Source organism: Blastomyces gilchristii (genome assembly GCF_000003855.2).
Source record: "Blastomyces gilchristii SLH14081 genomic scaffold supercont1.8, whole genome shotgun sequence".
NCBI classification, from domain to species: Eukaryota; Fungi; Ascomycota; class Eurotiomycetes; order Onygenales; family Ajellomycetaceae; genus Blastomyces; species Blastomyces gilchristii.
The window spans coordinates 2,304,147-2,323,180 of NW_003101675.1; the positions used below are offsets into that span (position 1 = coordinate 2,304,147).

The window sequence follows — 19,034 nt, forward strand, 5'->3', positions numbered from 1 at the left end:
ATCCTCTACAAAATATTTCGCCCGTTGCTGAGGCTGCGTCCGCTGGATTACTGAGTGGCTCCTTTTAGGTAGGTATTTCATGAAAAAGCAAAACAAAGCGATCGATCGATCATCAGTCTGAAGTCTGCTTCACTTTCAATGCCTCTGTTTTCCCCGTCTTTCATGTGATGCCTGATACATGTTGAAGTTGAGCCACCGCCTGGGGACGACCTAGGGACTGGATGGAGGAGATATTGCTGAAATCTTGCCAGTACGCCTATACGCTCAGTTAACACGTTTCTCCGCGCTTGGATTTTGTCGATTCCGTGGAACGGTCGCGGAGTCCAGTGATGTTCGCTTTTCTGTCCTGGGCCAATTTCGGTCCCTATTTAATCCCTTTGTCAGATGAATGAGGATATCTGCGGTGACTCACTTGGATGGGGCAGACTATGACAGTGGACTGGAGCGTTTGCTATTTTACGCCATACGTTGTCTGGTAGAAGTCTCTGAAAAGCATCACCAGCGGACAGAGTATTGCGCTACTTGGGAGGAAGTTCGAAGGTTCTTGAATTCAGACTTACCTCTCGAGTATACTCCAGGGAGGCCTTCGCTCCAATAGCGAAGATACTGTGGATTGAGTACCGGACCCATCCATACCAAGGCGACCATGAATGGCAATGGATGTGATAGACGCGTTCACTGCATAGGATGTATTTTCGTGCATGTAGTACTCTTATCCAGGCTCAACCAACAAGAAATAGGGGGTAACCATCCATATCTGCTTCGGGAGGGAGACAGATCTTTCCAAGACCCTTCCTGCAGTCACTTTATTTTACATCACGGATCTTACCATCACGTTGATTCCCGACATATTGTCAATTTCAAAAGGTCGTGGTGGTAGGCATGGTGGAATATACGACGTATTTCAGATCCGGGAAACTATTTCACAGATGATATCAACAGAGGAAGCAAGCTATTTCGGATTTAGGACCTGTCATCATCACTCTAGTGAGTAGCTACGTCCTAGAGACAATCCCGTGCGCATGGCTGCGGCGACAATTGCCATAGGAATGTAAAGGATCTGACCGGGCCATTGCTTCTGAGCGGATTCCTATAGCTGTTCCTTCTCTGGAGATGCCAATTTGGCTAACCATGAAATCTCGGAAGCGGCTTCTAGGAGAAAGTGTGTAGGAGGATCCAAATCTTGGAACTATCCCATTGTTCAATTTCCTGAGTGATGCAAGCATCCTATCACTTCCTCCAGCTGTCAATAAGAGAAACGGATGCCAGCCAGAGTCCTTGATAGTATGCCAGCAAAGCAACATGGGTACTGTCTATATGTTCAATGTCTCCCATGCTGAAGACAAGATTCAGTTGCAGAAGGGTTTTGAGGTAGGAGCTTGCTTGGATGTTCTCACACATATTGTTGCCTTACGTAGTAGAGCTTTACTATTCTGCTGAGGGTCACAAATTCATTCATGTAGGTTTGGAAGGCTTGTCAAAATTTGAGAAGAACAAATAATCATCATTGCTATAGCAAGGCTAATACTCATATTTTGATTGGGCAGTCATGGAGAATAAATCTCCATAGCTGGTGGAAGGCTTTCACAGTATAAAAAGTTGACCAACAGTAATAATACAAATAGTTACAATGTCATGTATTTGATATTATTTTTCTATTTTGTTGAGTGACATTGGCAGCCAGTGGTGTTCTAGCATGATGCTGAATATCAATTATGTCCCGCCGATTCCATGAAAGCGATAACACAGAGCCCACACACACACACGGTAGTATAAGGAGTTGCATTGTGTTATTAGGTGAAGAAACGCCAACCCCCTTACCAAACTTCTCTCAATCTTCTTTCTGGCCCTGCTTCTCTCCCCAATACATCCAAGCTTCTGGTTTGGAACGCAATTGGGCCTTACACCCTGTTCTTTCAACCCTCGTTCACAAATCGAACAGCGACACACCGTATTGCTCCGATTTCACTTCCCTTCTCCTCAGCCCGCCGGTTGCGTGGTTCTGACTTCGAAAATGGCAGATCCACCGGGAACTCCACATCCTGACGCCAGTAGCTCTGCTCACGCTGGACTTCTTCTCGATGTTAAGCTGGAGAAGAACGCTGCAGTTAACCTATATAATCCATTTCTGATGGCAGATAATGTTTTTTATGGCAAACTATCTCCAGTAGGTAACCAAACGGTGAAGCAGTTTCGGAAAGTGCTGATTTATTTATTTCTCCAGGGAATTACACAGCAGCAAGCTGACTCTCCAGAAGACAACTCAGTCGAAGGGGAGACAGGCGGAGTGGATATAAAGTCAGAAGGACTTGATCCATATCCACCGCTCATACGACCCCGCTACATGCATCGAGATTCTAGCATTGAAAACCTTGAAAATGGGGTGGCGGAAGGGCTTCAATTTCTGGGTCCATTGAAATCCCTACTTCGGAAATACTCCCGCCAACCATCAGAAAATAGATGGCTGAAGCAGATCGAGGAGCTTGAAAAGAGAGCTGTGTCCGCTCGAGTCATTATCGGTGTTGTCGGAACTACAGGGGCAGGTAAATCGTCGTTAATCAACGCAATTTTGGATGAGGAGCGTTTGGTCCCGACAAATAGTATGCGTGCCTGTATAGCCGTCGTGACTGAGATATCTTTCAACCATTCACCAAACCGTTACAGAGCGGAGATCGAGTTTATTTCCTTGGCAGAGTGGGAAGAGGAATTAAATTTAATTTTCGGCGATATTGAACTCGGGAATCAACAAACCGGAGATAATTCCGATTCTGCAATTGCCTGTGCGAAAGCGACTGCCGTATACCCTGACATCCCGGACATTCTTAAGTCGTCGATCAAAGAGCTTTTGGTCCACGAAAATGTGTCAAATCTTCTAGGGAAAACGGTTGAATTCGCCGAGGATGATCCGATTTTATTCTACACCAAACTTCAAAAGTATGTGGACAGCAAAACCCAAACCCGACGCAAAGGTATGAACGGGAAAAGCAAAGCCAATGACCGACGCGTAGTTCGCTTGTACGTCAAGGCCCCTGTTCTTGCGACCGGAGCTGTTATTGTGGATTTGCCTGGTACGCAGGACGCTAATGCAGCAAGAGCTGCAGTTGCGTCACGATACATCGAACGCTGCTCATCTCTTTGGATCGTGGCTCCCATAACTCGAGCAGTAGATGATAAAACGGCCAAGACCCTTCTCTCAATGAATTTCCAAAGACAGATCCCAAATGGACGGCGCTCTTGGCGCAGTGACATTCATTTGTTCGAAAACGGATGATATTAACTTATCAGAAATTATTGTTAATTTTGACGACATAGTCGATGAGCCGTTTTCGACTCCGGATATTCCTGAAATCTCCATTACACGCCTAGAAGAGCAACTCAGAGCCCTGAAAGAGGAGCGCACGGAACTTGTTATATCAATCGATGAGCTTTGCGAAGAAATGGCTACTCTGGGATGCGATTTCGATTTACTGAAGAGCACTGATGGTTCTCCGAAAAGAAGTAGGGTGACCGACTTTAACCCTCTACCTTAAAACAGGAGTTCGGAAGATATCGAGAAAACCACAATAATGAATATGGCCCAGACTACAGCAACACGGAAATAAATGTCAGACAGACGGAAGATTCGGTAGAAAAGAGGTGGTGTGATGTGTCAAATAAACGAAAGCGCCTATCTCATCGAAAAAAACAAATCGACTCTGAGATAGAACGAATGACCGAGGCATTGAATATTGCTCGGGAAAACGAGCAAAGGAAACAAGATATACTCGGTCTGAGGTGTATTCTGGAAAGAAACGATACTGTGAAGGCCCAAATTCGACAAAAATTTGTCGATGGGGTTCGGCAATTGGACGAGGTAGATGCGGAAGAGGAGAGTTTTGATCCTAGTGTTGACCTCAGGGATTATGATCAGGTTGCTAGAGCTCTTCCAGTCTTTTGTGTGTCCTCCAAAGCGTATCAAAAGTTGAAGGGTAGACTTCGTCGTGACCATGCCGTTAAGGCACTCTGCAACCCCGAAGACACTGAGATACTAGATCTCCAAGCTCATTGTCTGAGCTTGACGATCGCCCAACGCACATCTGGCTGCGAGTCATTCCTCAATGGGCTACAGCAGCTCATGAACTCCTTGGATTTGCTAAGTTCCGCTAGGGGTCCTTCAGATTCCCTATGCGAGGAGCGCCAAAGAAATGACCGTCTTTTCTTGCAAAATGGACTGGATATCCTCCAACAAGTATGTACTGAGCCAAGGTCCACCACAATGGTTTTGTTGCGTTGTTTCTATTTGCTCACTCGTAAATTCAGGGCCTAGAGAATTTAACTGGAGAAGTTTTGGCAGAAATTACTAGTGCCGTCGAGGATAACATTTTTGATAAATTTGGTGCGTCTCCCCGGCTCCCGCCTTTTAGAAATGCTATTCCAGTAGTTCGGCGCTCACATTTCATAGGTTTAGCTTCATCATAGGCTTGCAACGAAGCTGGCAAAGCCCTTGCGCAATGGAACCGCTCACGCAAGGTCTCTCCAGAGGGTCTTGCTTGGAATACTTATAAAGCGATTTGCAGACGCCAAGGGGTTTACAAACACCATGTGAGTCTCGATCAGCTGAGATATTTTCCTTTTCTTTCTTCTATGAAAGGATATTAATAATATAATAATAGGACTGGAATAGCACCTTGTAAGGCCTTATGGCTCCTATATAAGAAGCATGTTATGTCTGACAACTTTAGGATCCGACCTATGATGCCAGTTCTTGCGGTTGGTTGGGAACGGTAAGAAACGTCTGTGCGGCTTACGCTACTAAAATGGAAAAAAATCCACAGTTCCTTCTCACGCCTAATCCCCAAAATTTTAACCCGATATTCCAAAACAACATATGGCTATGTGAAAGCCTTGTATGCGAGCCTCGAACCTCGTATCTCCGCTGGGGCAGTGGGTTCGAAAATAGCAGAGAAGCTGAAGGTTCAACTCCCAACCTATCGGGCTTCATTCAAGGAGCTATCCGCCGCGAGTAGCAAAATTTTATGCGAAAGCCACAAGGCCGCAAACCGTGCTTTCGTTCCGATAATTGCTGCTGAGTTGGGAGAAGCCTATGAAGGCTGTGGATCTGCAATGGGTAAGTAACTATCTTGTGATCACTTTCAATGCTAAGAGTTTTTGTAGGGCGAGGGGTTTACCTACGCATGAAAGATATCATGACTCAACATGTGGAAAAACGCAGACACGAAATGTTTCACAAAAGCACAGAACACGTCAAGTCCGAACTCGAAGGCAGTATCCAGTCCGTTAGGGATTATTTGGCCATGGAAACCGAAAAACTCTTCCAGAAGATTAGCTGGGACTACAAAAATGCATTTGAGAAATCGCAGACTGCTGAGGAGAAGACGCTGAACAAAGAACTCAGGAAGCTTCTCCAAATGTGAATACGATGTTTAACGTGCCAGCAGCATCCAATTCATAAACAGTGATACCTAAAAGGTACCAAGTGATACACCAACTATCATTGGGATCAAGGATGAAATGGGTGGGAATTTCAGATGAGCGTTGTGTTGTTCCTTCTAGGATCGTATACGCGAAATTTTTTGAGGGTATTATCATCCTTGAACTCCATCCAGAGCTGCCATTCTCCAACAGAGAGAGTCGGTGTGCTCTTTTATCATTCGGCTCGTGGGGCGAACATCGATTATCGAATCGTCTCCATTTTGGAAGTTCGGTTCATATTGGGTCTCTGTAGCCCTTTCAATATCTCGCTTGGAAAATTTTCAGCAGTTATTTTGTTTTGTTCCAATAGAAATTGCCTAAACCACGTTTATGCTAAGGGCTACGGTGCTGTTTTCTAGCGATACCTGCACACCTTGATCCAGCCTTGCAACGGCCTTGGAAGCACATCCCATCAGAATATTTTTTAACTTACGGATTGCACCGGTATTCTAGTAATAGAGAGATACTTTTTCTTTCTTGTCCATTTTCTTTTCCCCCCAACACCTGTCATGCTTAATTACATAGTCAACTCTGTTAGCTTCGCGAATGTGCAAACATTTCCTGTCACAACTGCTATTCATGGAATTGCTCGCTATTTCAGTTTGACTTGCCATCCTACCATTCTAGATGATCCTACAATTATCACTTCCTTGTCAAAATAAAGCTGTCTTGTGACTCTAAATCTAGGAGAATACCCGTCATGCAAGTGAGGCATTTTTGGATGATTTTGCTTTCGCTTTCCCCTTTACTTCCTTCTCTTTGTTTCGGTCCCTAACTCATCACTATGACTTGGTATTCCCATGTTCTTTGTCAGTCTTGTAGTGTTCATCAAACAGTTTCTCAAATGTTTTCTTCTGATATGTAGCTGAAAGAAATTCTCAGTGTTTTACTGTTCTATCATGCATTCAGTTCAACAGATATTCATTGAATACGATGTGGCCACCGCAACCAACTTTACATGTTTTTTTCCCCATTAAGTCATACCAACCTACATATCTAGGTCTATACCACAAACTAGGGATGGATTTATATTTTTAGATAGTAACTTGAACTCTCTAGCAGGTATGTGTCTCTCTACACACCCTATCAAACCTAGGCCACCGGACTGCACTAGTTGGAGGTCCATCCAAACATTTAGCTAGGTGGTAGATACAGTACTTATACTGTCTTTTCTACCTCCAAATTGGAGAGAATATCCACTCCAGCAAACGACTTCTACGTGGCTAGTTGATCATAGTTTCATAATTCTCTTTAATTTAAATCTGCCAAATATCCCATCCCTTTTTGATATATTTTCTTGTATCCTCTTGTTCCTGAGCACGATGCTCTCATGATTGGTGGATATCCAAACAAACGAAGCAAGCAACAACCCCTGGTTAGGGCCATGGAACTGAATAACTTTATCCGCAAATACTGAGCTAAGGACATAAATGGTCGATAATATTTTTAGATCATTTTCTAGAGTTGCTTCTAATTGCTCATCTAGACACCTATCAACGAACCGTTAGCCAATACGTAGATTGACCATTCTCTGCCCAACAACTAATGCTTGCATCTTAGTCCAGTGATGACTTGCATACGCACGGACCGCGCCGGGTCAAGACTTTCCCAGGCGCTTAAATTTCTTCAGGTTGGGCTATTTATAGAATTCCCCGCTGTCAAAGGAGCTGGTTTGTCTGCGGGGCGAGCTTGCCGTGGGTTGGCTGTTACGGCACCTACAGTACTATGTAGATAGCCTGCAGCGGCTAGGAGAAAGCTCCATTGCTTGGTCCAAGGACGTAGTTAGGTTGAGAATCTTGTGCCTCTTGCTTTGGCGTTGGGGGAATTAAATGCGCGCCCCATTCTTTATTATTCATGGGTGTTAGTATTTTGCGCGAAGCAGGATAATCGAGCCAACAATATATTAATTGAATGGATGGATATAACATAGTGTGGTTGATGGTACTAGTTATCCCTGTGGGCGCCAATGATTCCCATGATTACTGGACAAGCTTGATTGGACCCGGGGAAAACGGTGGGTATGCATGCTCTGAATTTCTTGTTTTACAAGTCAAAAAAAAGTGGTTTCTCATGGATTAGCTTCGTGTTAGTTCTGCTGCGACGGCCGTTGTCTGAAAATAATAAACTCATGGCCGGGAGAGGATCAAAATGGAGATAGAGATTTATTAAAACTCCCAGCCACAAGTGCTTATTTATCTCTGTGCCCGCCAGCAGCTTTTCCTCTCACATCGATGGGGATCTAATATTTTCTTCTGGCTGGTGTGGTGTGGCAAGTCATCCATTAGTCGTTATTGGGCAGAGACCCTTTCCCTTCTGTGAAATTGATCCCATCCCCTTCTTTGGGCTGGCTTGACAGGCAAACTTCCCGTGTTCGTGGCGCCTGGAAATTTTAAGCATGATAGGTGGAATCCATGTTCCGGGGAGTATATTTTGGTTCCCCGCTAACCTAAGCGCTGGATTCAATGAAACGTGTGTCCTTGCTTGGCCCTTGTATTAGGTCAATTGGTAGTTTTCCATGAAATTCTCGAATACGAAATATCAATCTAAATTAATAAAGGATAATTTCGATAGAGATGATCTGCAGCTATCTATTGTGAAAATGCAGCGGACTGTCCTAGTTTTCGCTGTGAATAACTGCCCTTTGCTGATACCCGTCCGGTTGAAACGTTGTGCGTGCAGGGGTTTTTAGCGCGCGTTAGAATCAGCCGCGGAAAAACCCAATTCCGGCCCCGACTTCCCCTTGAGACGGATAGAAATTCTTACTAATCTTGGAAGGTCTGCATAGTCAGATTGTATGTAGCCTTTGTGACATATAGTCGAGCTCTGCTCCATAACTCGATATATCGCCCTTCAAATGGCGACTGAAATCAATTAGGAGGTAGGGTAAGTTGGTGGCTTTAAAGGTCTGGTTTTAGCCCACTAGAAAAACTATGTTCAGCATCACGGCTGCTATCCATTACGTCCCCTTCTAGTCTTGAAAGCCCACGGGACCTAATTATAGTAAACGTGCGGCACGTTCATCCTGTTAGTTCGAAAACCACGAGCTATTCCACAAGACTGGTGAGACAACCGATTTCGGGAGTGTCTTGGACTCAACGGGGAGGAAGCAGGAAATGCCACTCAATAGCAGGGCGACAGGCATCCAAATTGCGAGGGTGATAGAAGGCCCTAAGGGAGGTCATTTCTCTTTCGATATTGTCAAGGTAGAACATAGCATGCCTTGGTGTATTCCAGAGATATTGTTGCCCGAGGTGCCGTTCGCGATATTGGTTGTTCCAGAAGAAGCGGCGCTCCTTGGATGTTTGAGCCCCTTGTCACATGAAACAACTATGCCGCATCAGGCCTACCTCCGCTGCGACTCTGAATTCCTCCTGTCGCTTCAACCTCCTCCCCGAGTCTCCTCATCTTCTCCGCCAGCATCCTCGGCCAACACTCAGGGCATCGTTAGCAATGTACTGTTGAGCAACCGCCTCTAAAAGCATACGGGCACTACAATTCTTGTCCGATGGCCAGAAATAGCAGAATATACTTGACAGGACTCGGCTCGCCTATCCGCGGCCGCTGTCCCCTGGTCCAGACAAACGTGGAGTTTCGTCCGGCGCCTACAAGAAACTGGACCACTCTCATCCTGGCACACAGAACGGGACTGGTTGACGTCCACAGCAGCCCTAGTGCGAGGAATAGACATACACAATGTACAGTTCGGCGGCATCGGTGTGCTCAACCAATGTGATTGATACCCATTCTGCATTCGTCATTCGAAAGCAGACGTTATGCTTTCTCTAGCAAATGATGAGACACATTTGCCTTCATGAGAGTCCGGCGTCAAACCCTTAAGGGCCCCCCGTGTTTAGCTTCATACCCTGGTCCCTACTGTACTCGCAGACACTAACCTCAATTGTTGGCCAGATGGGTACTCCAACACAACTGCTAAACTCCTTTTGGAGAGTCTACTGGCCACCTTTGGAGAAAAATGGGGAAGTGGAGAATGTTTTGAGTCTTGCAGACTAGCTCCTCCATGATCGTCTTTAGGGAAAATCCTCGCGCGGGAGCAATATGGTTTGAACCAACCCATCCCGAGATCAATATACCTTGCTCGCCCTTCTCCTCTTCATTCATGTTTTTGCTCCGTTGTCCTTCCTGCCGGCCTTCTGATTTTCCACAATGCATGCTCTTTAGTCACTCCTTTTATTCTTTATTTTTGTTATATTATTATACTATGAACCTCACTATTTGAAAATATACTTTTCGTCGATCGTTGCTCATAGCTGGAGTCCGCTGGCAGCCCAAAGTTTTTGGCAAAGACTAAACCTTCCTTTTGCTAAAAAAGGATTTTTTTTTTCTTAACGCGCCTTGCGGAACAAAGACATTCATAAAACCAACGATCTTTAACCCACGCGGTCTTTTTCGTTCTTGAGTCCCACGAAAGGATTGAACATATTTTCTTTGACAAAACACACCACATTTATCCCATTCGGAAGCCAGTCCGTTCTGTAGTAGCAGCCGCAGCTCTTAACGAGATTCGCGGAGCGTGGAGACGCCTATGTTCTGCAGGCTGTCCGAAGAGAATGATCGATATGTCGTCCAATGATATAGACTATAGTCAGGTCGGGCCAAGGTATGTTGAATTGGCTCGGAGTCGGCGTGTGCAGAGCCTTTCCTTACCCCGACAGTAATGCTGATATTTCATTCTTATAGAAACTCGTTACCATCAACCCTCATTTCATCCATGGGGTTTCCACCGCCAACTCCGGGAAGTAGCATACAAGTGAACAATATTGATTTTGGTAAAGTGTTAGAGGATGGGAATATGGCCACTAGGAACATGACAAACACTACATTGAATTCGTGCGGACCCAGAGCCTGGGATATAGACAACCAACCTAATCCTAAGACAATAAATGACAGCGTTTATTCTCTGCCATACACACCCCAGTTCCACAAAACACCAGCTTGTAAACCCTACGAGATTCGGATGCCATCACAGTACGTTATGCCCGCTGAGTTTGGAACGCCACCGGGGTTGTTGGGAATCAACGCTCTGGACGATCGTATGTGTTTGCCTGGCCACCCGAGCCCTTGCCATTTGTCGCTAACTTTTATTTAGGCTTTGATGATCAACATTTAGTAGAGGAGTTGTCTACATTTTCGGGGATTGATCACAATCCGCCTTTGTTCCCGAGCCAGCTTTCCCAGTCCCAGAATGTTACGGCTGGGAGCAGAAGACTTAACCTGCTTCCAGAGCACCAGCCTCTTACGCTTGATACAAACATTGTTACTCGCCCTCTAACAGACTCGTATTTCTCCCAATCCAGCAACACCGGATCTTTCGACTTCACTGATCTTTCTGCATTTTCTGAAGTTCCCTCATTCGCCTCTGCCAGTAGTTCTGACTACACGCCGAGAAGTTCGCTTCTATCTTCTACGCCGCTTTCCCCCATACCATCCCCGAGACATACACTGCCAGAACTAGTTCGCGGAGGGAATCGGGCAAGAGCGTCGCCATCCCCTCGTGCAAGCGTTCGAGCACCTCCACATAGTTTTGATGGTGTCCGCAAACGATGGTCGACAGGCTCCTCCGGACCCCGTCCTAATCGTGTTACGTCTCCATTTTTAACGCATAATCATGCCGGCGGATCAGGTCTTCCATCTCCTTCAATGAGACAAAACCGCAGTGTTCCCTCGATGGATTCCTCACGGCAACAGCCAAGAAGTAGAAACTTGGTGCACTTTCAGGGCAATAACAATCTACTGCCTTCGAATTTTGACGCGAACGCCCGTTTCAGAAATCCTGCCTCGCTCGCCTCTCAGGGAGTGTTTAGAACCTTACAGAGTGACACTGTCCCCCACCAGCATTATTTTGACCACTATTCCGAGTTTCCTGGGCCACCCGATTTGCTAGGACCGCTAAAGGAGGAACGAGTGCTTCCACCCCCTGAGGATATGATGCCAAGCGATCCGAGCATGAAACCGTATGAACAAGATCTTCGATTCGAGAACGATTTGTATACACCAAAGTGGGTTCGAGGGCACGGGAATAAACGTGAGGGCTGGTGCGGGATTTGCAAGCCTGGCCGTTGGCTTGTGCTCAAGAACTCTGCCTTTTGGTATGACAAAAGCTTTACGCATGGAATCAGTGCGCCCACAGGGCAAGCATTTGCACCTCCAAAAGACACGAGGCGCACAGACGGAAATACAAATGTTTGGGAGGGTCTCTGCGGGAACTGTGACGAGTGGATAGCTCTAGTGAGCAGCAAGAAAAAGGGTACCACCTGGTTTAGGCATGCATACAAGGTACGTGCTGGGGGTTTTAACTACCATGTTGGGCTGTCTTAAGGCTCAACCGTTTATTTGGATATCCGTTTCTGTGAAGAAGGTTGAATTTTACTAACGCTGCATTGATTACCAGTGCCATAACCATCCAAAGAATGAAACCCTCAAACGGCACCGAGAGAACACTCCAAGCAACGGTAATCCGCCAACTCCGGATTCCCGCCCCAGATCGTCTCCCCAAACAGTAACGCGGAAAGTAGAGCCAGCAACTTCAACGAAGCCCTCTCCAGCGCCTGAACTTCCTGGAGGAGGACCAAAGAGTCTTTCGCCGTTGCATACAGTAGCAACAAGGATGTGATGAATTTCGTTTCCTTTACCTTTCTTTTTTCTTGATTTTTTCTTCCTTTTTTTTTATTTTTTATTTTTTATTTAAACTTATACTATTTATTACATTGATATCTCATTATAGATTCTAGTTGCTTTTCTTCATCTATTTTACCTTCCTCCCATCTCCCTATCAGACTTCCCAATTACAGGCTGCACAGCTTCCCCGTCAGCTTCCCACGAGGTCGTCGAAGAATCCTGTTATATGCCTGGGTGCACTGTATTTTGGTATCGTTGGACACATAACTTGGGCTCCCTGATGTATCTTCACAGGAATTCCTAGTAGGATGGCTTGTGAGAAGGGGTGATGTGGTTGTAGCTGGGATAAGGGTTGACTCATTTCATCCTCTTCTGCTCCTCATCTATCGTTGTTTTATGGCTAGCAGGCTAGGGATTTTCCTATCTATTCTCCTTATTTGCTCGCTTATATAGGATGATTTTTTTTTTTCTTTGCTGGGTGTTTGCTCGAGGCGTCTGAAAATATATATGAAAAAAGAGTGATATTGATCTGCTTTGTTTGTTCAGCAGGGAGTTAGTTGGTCTGTTATTATTCTCAACGCGGTATCCAGGAAATCAGGAGAGCACATTCATTATAATTATGATAAGAATACCAAATACGGAGTACAGTCTTCTCAACGGTCTGTATCGAAGTCGGGAATTGTGCTCATGATTCATCTCAGGGGGCGCTAAATACTCACATATTTAAATAACGTTAACCCCCCAAAGGCTCAAACCATTGGGCTGTTGATGATTTAAGTGCGCGAGCTTCATTCGCCGGTTGAGGCCGAGTCCAATGGGGATTAAATTCAATTTATTTCTTTTTCCACTTCCCCTCTCTCTCGCTATCTCCCCCGGAATCAGGTGAAGCGGAATCACTTTCTGTCGACTTAAGGATTTAGTTGATCTCAAGAAGGGTGGACAAAAAAAAAAAAAAAAACAAGAGAACTTCGAACTTCCTTTCATTCAACTACTAACATAACATCAAGAACTATTTTATCCAAAGACCTTTGTTCACTTCCTGCGACTCCTGGACCAACGCTGGCTTTCTCGACTGGTTATTCTGCCCTGTTTTCCAATACATATATCAAATCATATCGACTCTTCAACCCGATATCTTCAATACTCGCCCAGTCTGCTGTCCGCCGCCTGCGTTCCGAGCCTGTTCGATTCCAGCATCCCTCTCCTCTCTCCCCCGAGTGAGCCCTGCACCACTCCACTGCCTTTTAGCCATCTAGCTAGCTAAATACTTAGGGTGATTTTTGGGGTTGAAGATTTATTCCCGTGGCTGGGGAAAATTTGTTGCTGTTGATGTTGGATGTGAACAAAGTGCGTTGATTAGCTGCTTAGCTGCGACACGATTGACTTCCATCGGCTTCCAAATAACAATAATAAATAGTTCCTTACTCTCGCGCTGGCGGGGGTTGTTGATGCTGAGAGAAACTCCTTGCAGTCAAGTCAGTCAGTCAGTCAGTCAGTCTTGTCCGTCCAGCCATTGTTGTTGTTATTATTTAGTTTTGGACTTTTACTGCTGCTACTGCTAGATATTGCTGCTACTAAATAAGTTACTGGTGTTGTTCTTGTTGTTGCCCTGTCATCCTTTGCTGCTTGTGTCTTCCAGTTCGGCCTTCATTTTCGCTGGTTATTGTATTGTTGTCTTCTTGTAATAATTATTTGTCTGTATTTTGGTGGTTGTTTCTCTAGGTTTCTTTTACTTTCCTTTTTTTACTTTTCCTTGTCTTTTTCTTTTTTCTTTTCCTTTTTTCTTTTTTCCTTTTTATTTTTATTTTTATTTTTTATTTTATTTATTTATTTTTATTTTTTTTTGCCCTGACCTTGCTCCTGCATCCCTAGCCGACCGTTAGCTGGCTCTCGACCTCACTCGAACCGGACTCATGGTTCTCACAAAACTTTTTTCTTCCTCCTCCAAAAAATCCCCCGACAAGAAAAAGCACCACAAGCATTCCGCCAGCAACACATCAGACTTGTCTGACCTGCAGCTCCACGACTCCCAGCATCCGCCCGCTTTGGTCCGTGCTGCCTCTTCCGAGCGACACCTCGATTCTTCCTTGGGCCGCGCTGCCTCCAAACACCGCCATCCCGACCCCGACCACCATCGCTCGCCGCCGCCGCCGCCGCAGCAGCAGCAACAGCCCTACTCCATTGGCATCACCGGCAACAACAATAATTATAGCAAAAGCAAATCATCCTCCTCTCCCCGTGTTGGCTCGTCACGCAAATCTCCCTCCAAGGCGTCGCCCAAACCCCAGCGGGATCCCGAACGCAAAAGCCGCCGTGTTGCCTCGACGCCCTCCGGTAGCCCTACAAAGCATAAATCCAAGGGTTCGTCCTCCCGCTTCGCCTACGATCGGGATTCCCACCCATTGAATCTGCCCCCGGACGAGCTCCGCCGCCTATCCGCCATGGCAGCTGCAAGAGACGATAGTCGCAGCTCCATGGACATTGAGCAGCCGGACGTTACGCACTCGCCCACTGCTGTGACCAACGCCACCGTCTCCCCCTCCGCCTTCTCTACGCCCACTCAGCAAGACTCCCCCGCTTCATCTACTGGGATGCAGTCAAATGGCGTCCATTCTGATACCGCAGAGCGAAGCCCTACCCCTCCCCCTCACAATGTCCCCTCAAGTACGCCACAACCTACACAGCCCGTTGTTGATGCGGAGGCGTGCAAATTAGCCGGGAATAAATTTTTCAAGGCGGGTGATTTTCAGAAAGCTATCCAAGAGTATACGAAGGGTAAGTGTTTTTGGCTGTCTATTTTGTTTTGCTCTGTCCGCAATATTGTGCGTGAAAATTATATGCGCCATGGTTAAGCGAACGGGAAAAAGAAAAAGAAAGAATGGAGTTATCTAAGGATAACAAGGGAAAGAGCTTATGAAGTTAATCATTGTGGGTGTGGGTGTGGGTGTGTTTGTGTGTGTTAATATATATCTTCTTGAATATAGCTGTCGAAGCCCAACCCACATCATCTACCTATCTATCAAATCGAGCGGCTGCCTACATATCCGCACACCGCTACCATGAAGCCCTGGAAGATGCCAAACTAGCTGATGAGTTGGAGCCTGGTAACCAGAAAATCATGCACAGATTGGCAAGAATATACACTTCCCTTGGTCGCCCCACAGAGGCGTTATCCATCTATTCACGAATCCAACCACCCGTTACCGCAAAGGATAAAGGCCCCGCGGAGGCAATGTTACATCATATCACCCAGGCAGAAGGGTTGCTACGGGAAGATAGAGGAGGTTCAATGACATTGTACTGCCTGGACCAGGCCGTAAAGGGACTTGGGGTTGGCGTGACCCAACCGCGCAAATGGCGGCTGATGCGAGCAGAGGCGTACCTAAAGATGGGAAATGTCAACACATTGGGCGACGCGCAGAATATCGTCATGTCAATGCTACGAGATAACAATCAGGATCCGGACGCCTTATTGATCCGTGGCCGGTTATTTTACGCCCAAGGCGAGAACGAACAGGCAATCAGACACTTTAAACTCGCTCTAAACCTAGACCCTGACTCCACCCAAGCGGTCAGATACCTACGCATGGTGCAGAAACTTCTCCGAATGAAGGATGAAGGAAACGCGGCATTCAAGGCAAGAAAGTACCAAGAAGCTATCGATGTATACACTAAGGCCCTGGAAGTCGACCCCAAGAATAAAGACATCAACTCCAAACTCCTTCAGAACCGCGCCCAGGCCTACCTTAACCTCAGCAACTACGACAAAGCAATTGAAGATTGCACAGACGCTCTCAAACTGGATCCTTCATACGTAAAGGCGCAACGGGTACGGGCGAAGGCGTACGGAGCCTCTGGCAACTGGGAGGAAGCCGCGCGCGAATTCAAGAAGATTGCTGAAGCCAATCCCAACGAGAAGGGCATTCAGGAAGAGGTTCGAAACGCAGATTTTGAGCTTAAGAAGAGCCAACGGAAAGATTACTATAAGATTCTTGGCGTCGATAAGAATGCGTCAGAGCAGGAGATTAAGAAAGCGTATAGAAAGTTGGCGATTCAGCATCATCCAGATAAGAATATCGATGGCGATAAGGGAGATACGCAGTTTAAGGAGATTGGAGAGGCGTATGAAATTTTGAGTGATCCTCAGTATGTATCCCACTTTCTCCCCCCACCTCTTCTTGACCTCCGAAATCTTCCGTTTTTCTTTTTCTTTCTTTTCTCTCTCTTTCTCTCTTTTTTTTTTTTTTTGCACCCCCAACGATGCCTGCCCCCTTCTCTTTTATTATTCGCAAACTTTCCCATTATTTAGCCACATAAACTAACCAACCTCTTTTTCCTCACCTCACAGAAAACGCGCAAGTTATGACAATGGCGATGACCTCCTAGATCCCGCGGACATGTTCGCGCGTGGCGGGGCCTCATTTGCGCACATGGGCGGTATGGGAGGCATGGGAGGCATGCATGGAATGGGTGGAATGGGAGGCATGGGCGGCGGCCAGAATATCCATATCGACCCCAACATCCTATTTAATATGATGAACGGGGGCGGGTTTAGCGGACGGACTGGCGGCCAGAACCCGTTCGAGAGCTCCTACCACCAGCACGGATGGTAAAGTCAAAAATTGTATATGATGAGGGCAGGGAAAATGAGAAAGAAAAATAATGAAGAAAGTTTGGCGGGAAAAGAAAAAAAAAAAAAAAACAACACTCAAAACTGAAAACTCAAAAACCCTCAACTTTCATACCATATAGGGGGAAAGCAAGATACAACGGATAAATGCAACGAACCACCCACATATAGAATTCATGGCATGCATATGGCAACAGATTTCACATTAAGGAAAATTAGGCGCATACAAGAGAGAGCGAGGGTAGGGGGAGAGAAGGTCAACAAAACTTGATTTAAATCATATATACGATGATTCCCACTCTGTTTTTCTTCCTTGCTGCCGCCCCCTCTCTTTACTCTTTATCCTCGTTCTTTTCGATTGATATTCATTATTATTATTATTTATTATTATCATCGCAATTATTTGTCTAGTTACTTTGCTTTTTGCTTTACGCCTTTTTCATGTTTCTTCTTTATCTCATTCCATCATCATTTTTCTTAAACGCAGCCAGTTGGCATGTATGGCTATAAGTTTTGGTCTCTAGCTATGTGTAATGAATTGGATGGATTGAATAGTTGATGCGCAGGGGGTTCTGTTGAGAAACCATTTTTTCAATTCTTCCATCTTCACTTCGTTTTCGCTTTTCTTGTAACACCCTTCTTCTTTTTATTTTCCCACCCCTCCCTCTCTCCTTTATTCCCCTCAATAATTCCCATCCAAGGACTGGTCCCCCCTGTGAAGCTGGTCCCATTTTCCTTCCATTCCTCTTGCTTATTCTCTTTTCATGCTTTGTTCCTTGTGCCATTTGCCCATCTCATCTCCCATTTATTACACCCTCTCTCTGTTTCTTGCTATTCCTAGCCCGTCCGTCGAATAGGACACGATGCGTTCTTGGTTTGCTAGTCAGGGATGTGTGTGTATATATATATATACCTACTATAGTCAAAAAGGGAATCTGGTCCTGTCCTGGAGGAGCGCTGGAGGCGGGCTGCTTTAACCCGGCTGCCTCACCCATTGCGAGGGTGAGGAGGGTGAGAGGCGGAGGTGAGGGCATCCAGTCAACCCAAGTGGAACCGTTTCAGGAGAGTCCGTTTCAGGGGAAGAAAATTGTCGGCTCTCGGCCTTTCAATTCTTCCCTCATCAGCTCATGTGACTAAAGTTTTTCATCGTTCTTGCTTTTTGTGAGAGTATTGTTATTGTCCTTGTGTGATCCAGTAATTGCAACAGGAAACCTGCCTCTACCTCAAGGTGAGGTGTTTTTTGATGCAGAGGCTATGGGAGCTCTGCAAGGCCTGAGAGATGCTATCACCTCTAAACAGGCCAGATATACCAACAATGTCCACATCTGCCTAGACAACCTAGAGGTTGCAAGGTCTCTAGGCAATCAGACCAACACCTCTAGCCAGCAGATTTTTGCTCAGTTCCAGGAGGCAGAGTTAGCCTGGCAGCAGAGAGTGAGACTCCCCCACACCATCCGAGGAAGGGTAGTTAATAGTCAGATGGGTCCCAGGGCACGCAGGAATACCAGGCAACGACAGGGCCGGCCAGGAAGCCAAGGCTGCTGCGACAACAGGCAGGCCAAAGAGAGGGCCAGACAGGACTTCGAGGAGTACTGGGCCCAGAACATGCCAAAACGTTACGCCGATCTTGAGATCCTCTTCGAGGGGTGTGACGGCGCGGATTCGGACACTGGGTTGTTAGGGCTAAGCACTAGGGCAACAACAGGATTCGCCTGACAGGATGATATAAATGTGTTAGGTAGCTGGTTTGTTTACTTCTTTCTTTCCTTTCTCCAGCTTTGTATTCTCGTACTAGGAGCAATATAATATGCAGTTTATCTCTTATTAAACCGTTCCATCACAAAGGTCATCTATAGAGAGGAAGCTCCTACGCTTCACACTTGGGAAACTATACGCCAGCCGGACCGGGCATGGAGACTTCAAGGATTACCACTTACGCTGTAACCACGAGGACGTAGAGTGCCACTGTCAATGCAGCTCCCCCAAGTCCCCTGATCGAAATTTGACCAACCCCTTTTCTGCCGATATCCAAGAAAGTTATGCCAGGTTTTGGAAAGAATTCGATCAAACTGCAGCAGTATCATGCGAGCGGACAATCGAGGAAGCTTTACATGAAGGGAGAAAAATTGGAGATCTGAACTACGGCATGCTAACGGGAAGTTTGCATTTGGTCAGCGGCGCACTTTATCTCTTTAGAGAATCCCAATTCCTAACACCCTGAAGGCTAGTAAATGGAGAGTAGTCGCAAGAGTGTACATCTAAGCAATAAAGACCCTTCCTACTGTTGCGTACTCTT

The 19,034-nt window shown here is 46.1% G+C and overlaps 4 protein-coding genes across 5 annotated transcripts; all 4 read left to right on the forward strand.

Moving 5' to 3' along the window:
- Window positions 1-2,014: 2,014 nt before the first annotated feature.
- On the forward strand, window positions 2,015-5,414 carry BDBG_05040 (uncharacterized protein; the record flags this gene model as incomplete). The annotated part of the gene is made up of 10 exons (XM_031721958.1): window positions 2,015-2,167; window positions 2,225-3,242; window positions 3,313-3,503; window positions 3,536-4,228; window positions 4,300-4,416; window positions 4,459-4,581; window positions 4,653-4,669; window positions 4,722-4,763; window positions 4,815-5,107; window positions 5,155-5,414. 10 exons carry the CDS (start codon window positions 2,015-2,017, stop codon window positions 5,412-5,414), a joined length of 2,907 nt encoding a protein of 968 aa, XP_031578483.1.
- A 2,844-nt stretch (window positions 5,415-8,258) lies between these two features.
- BDBG_05042 (uncharacterized protein) lies at window positions 8,259-12,834 on the forward strand. The gene is made up of 4 exons (XM_002625132.2): window positions 8,259-10,090; window positions 10,171-10,523; window positions 10,580-11,766; window positions 11,882-12,834. The coding sequence occupies exons 1-4, from the start codon at window positions 10,041-10,043 to the stop codon at window positions 12,101-12,103; spliced, it is 1,812 nt and encodes a 603-aa protein (XP_002625178.2). The 5' UTR covers window positions 8,259-10,040; the 3' UTR covers window positions 12,104-12,834.
- A 1,187-nt stretch (window positions 12,835-14,021) lies between these two features.
- Window positions 14,022-16,721, forward strand: BDBG_05043 (DnaJ like subfamily C member 7; the record flags this gene model as incomplete). Its single annotated transcript, XM_002625133.2, has 3 exons — window positions 14,022-14,883; window positions 15,093-16,254; window positions 16,457-16,721. 3 exons carry the CDS (start codon window positions 14,022-14,024, stop codon window positions 16,719-16,721), a joined length of 2,289 nt encoding a protein of 762 aa, XP_002625179.1.
- Window positions 16,722-16,789: 68 nt separating this feature from the next.
- BDBG_05044 lies at window positions 16,790-18,640 on the forward strand. 2 transcript variants are annotated; one of them, XM_031721960.1, is made up of 3 exons: window positions 16,790-18,172; window positions 18,218-18,483; window positions 18,584-18,640. In XM_031721960.1, the coding sequence occupies exons 1-2, from the start codon at window positions 17,993-17,995 to the stop codon at window positions 18,452-18,454; spliced, it is 417 nt and encodes a 138-aa protein (XP_031578485.1). In that variant the 5' UTR covers window positions 16,790-17,992; the 3' UTR covers window positions 18,455-18,483; window positions 18,584-18,640. The 2 variants fall into 2 exon arrangements, with proteins under 2 accessions (XP_031578485.1, XP_031578484.1); XM_031721959.1 differs by having other exon boundaries at window positions 16,790-18,483.
- The last annotated feature ends 394 nt before the right edge of the window (window positions 18,641-19,034 follow it).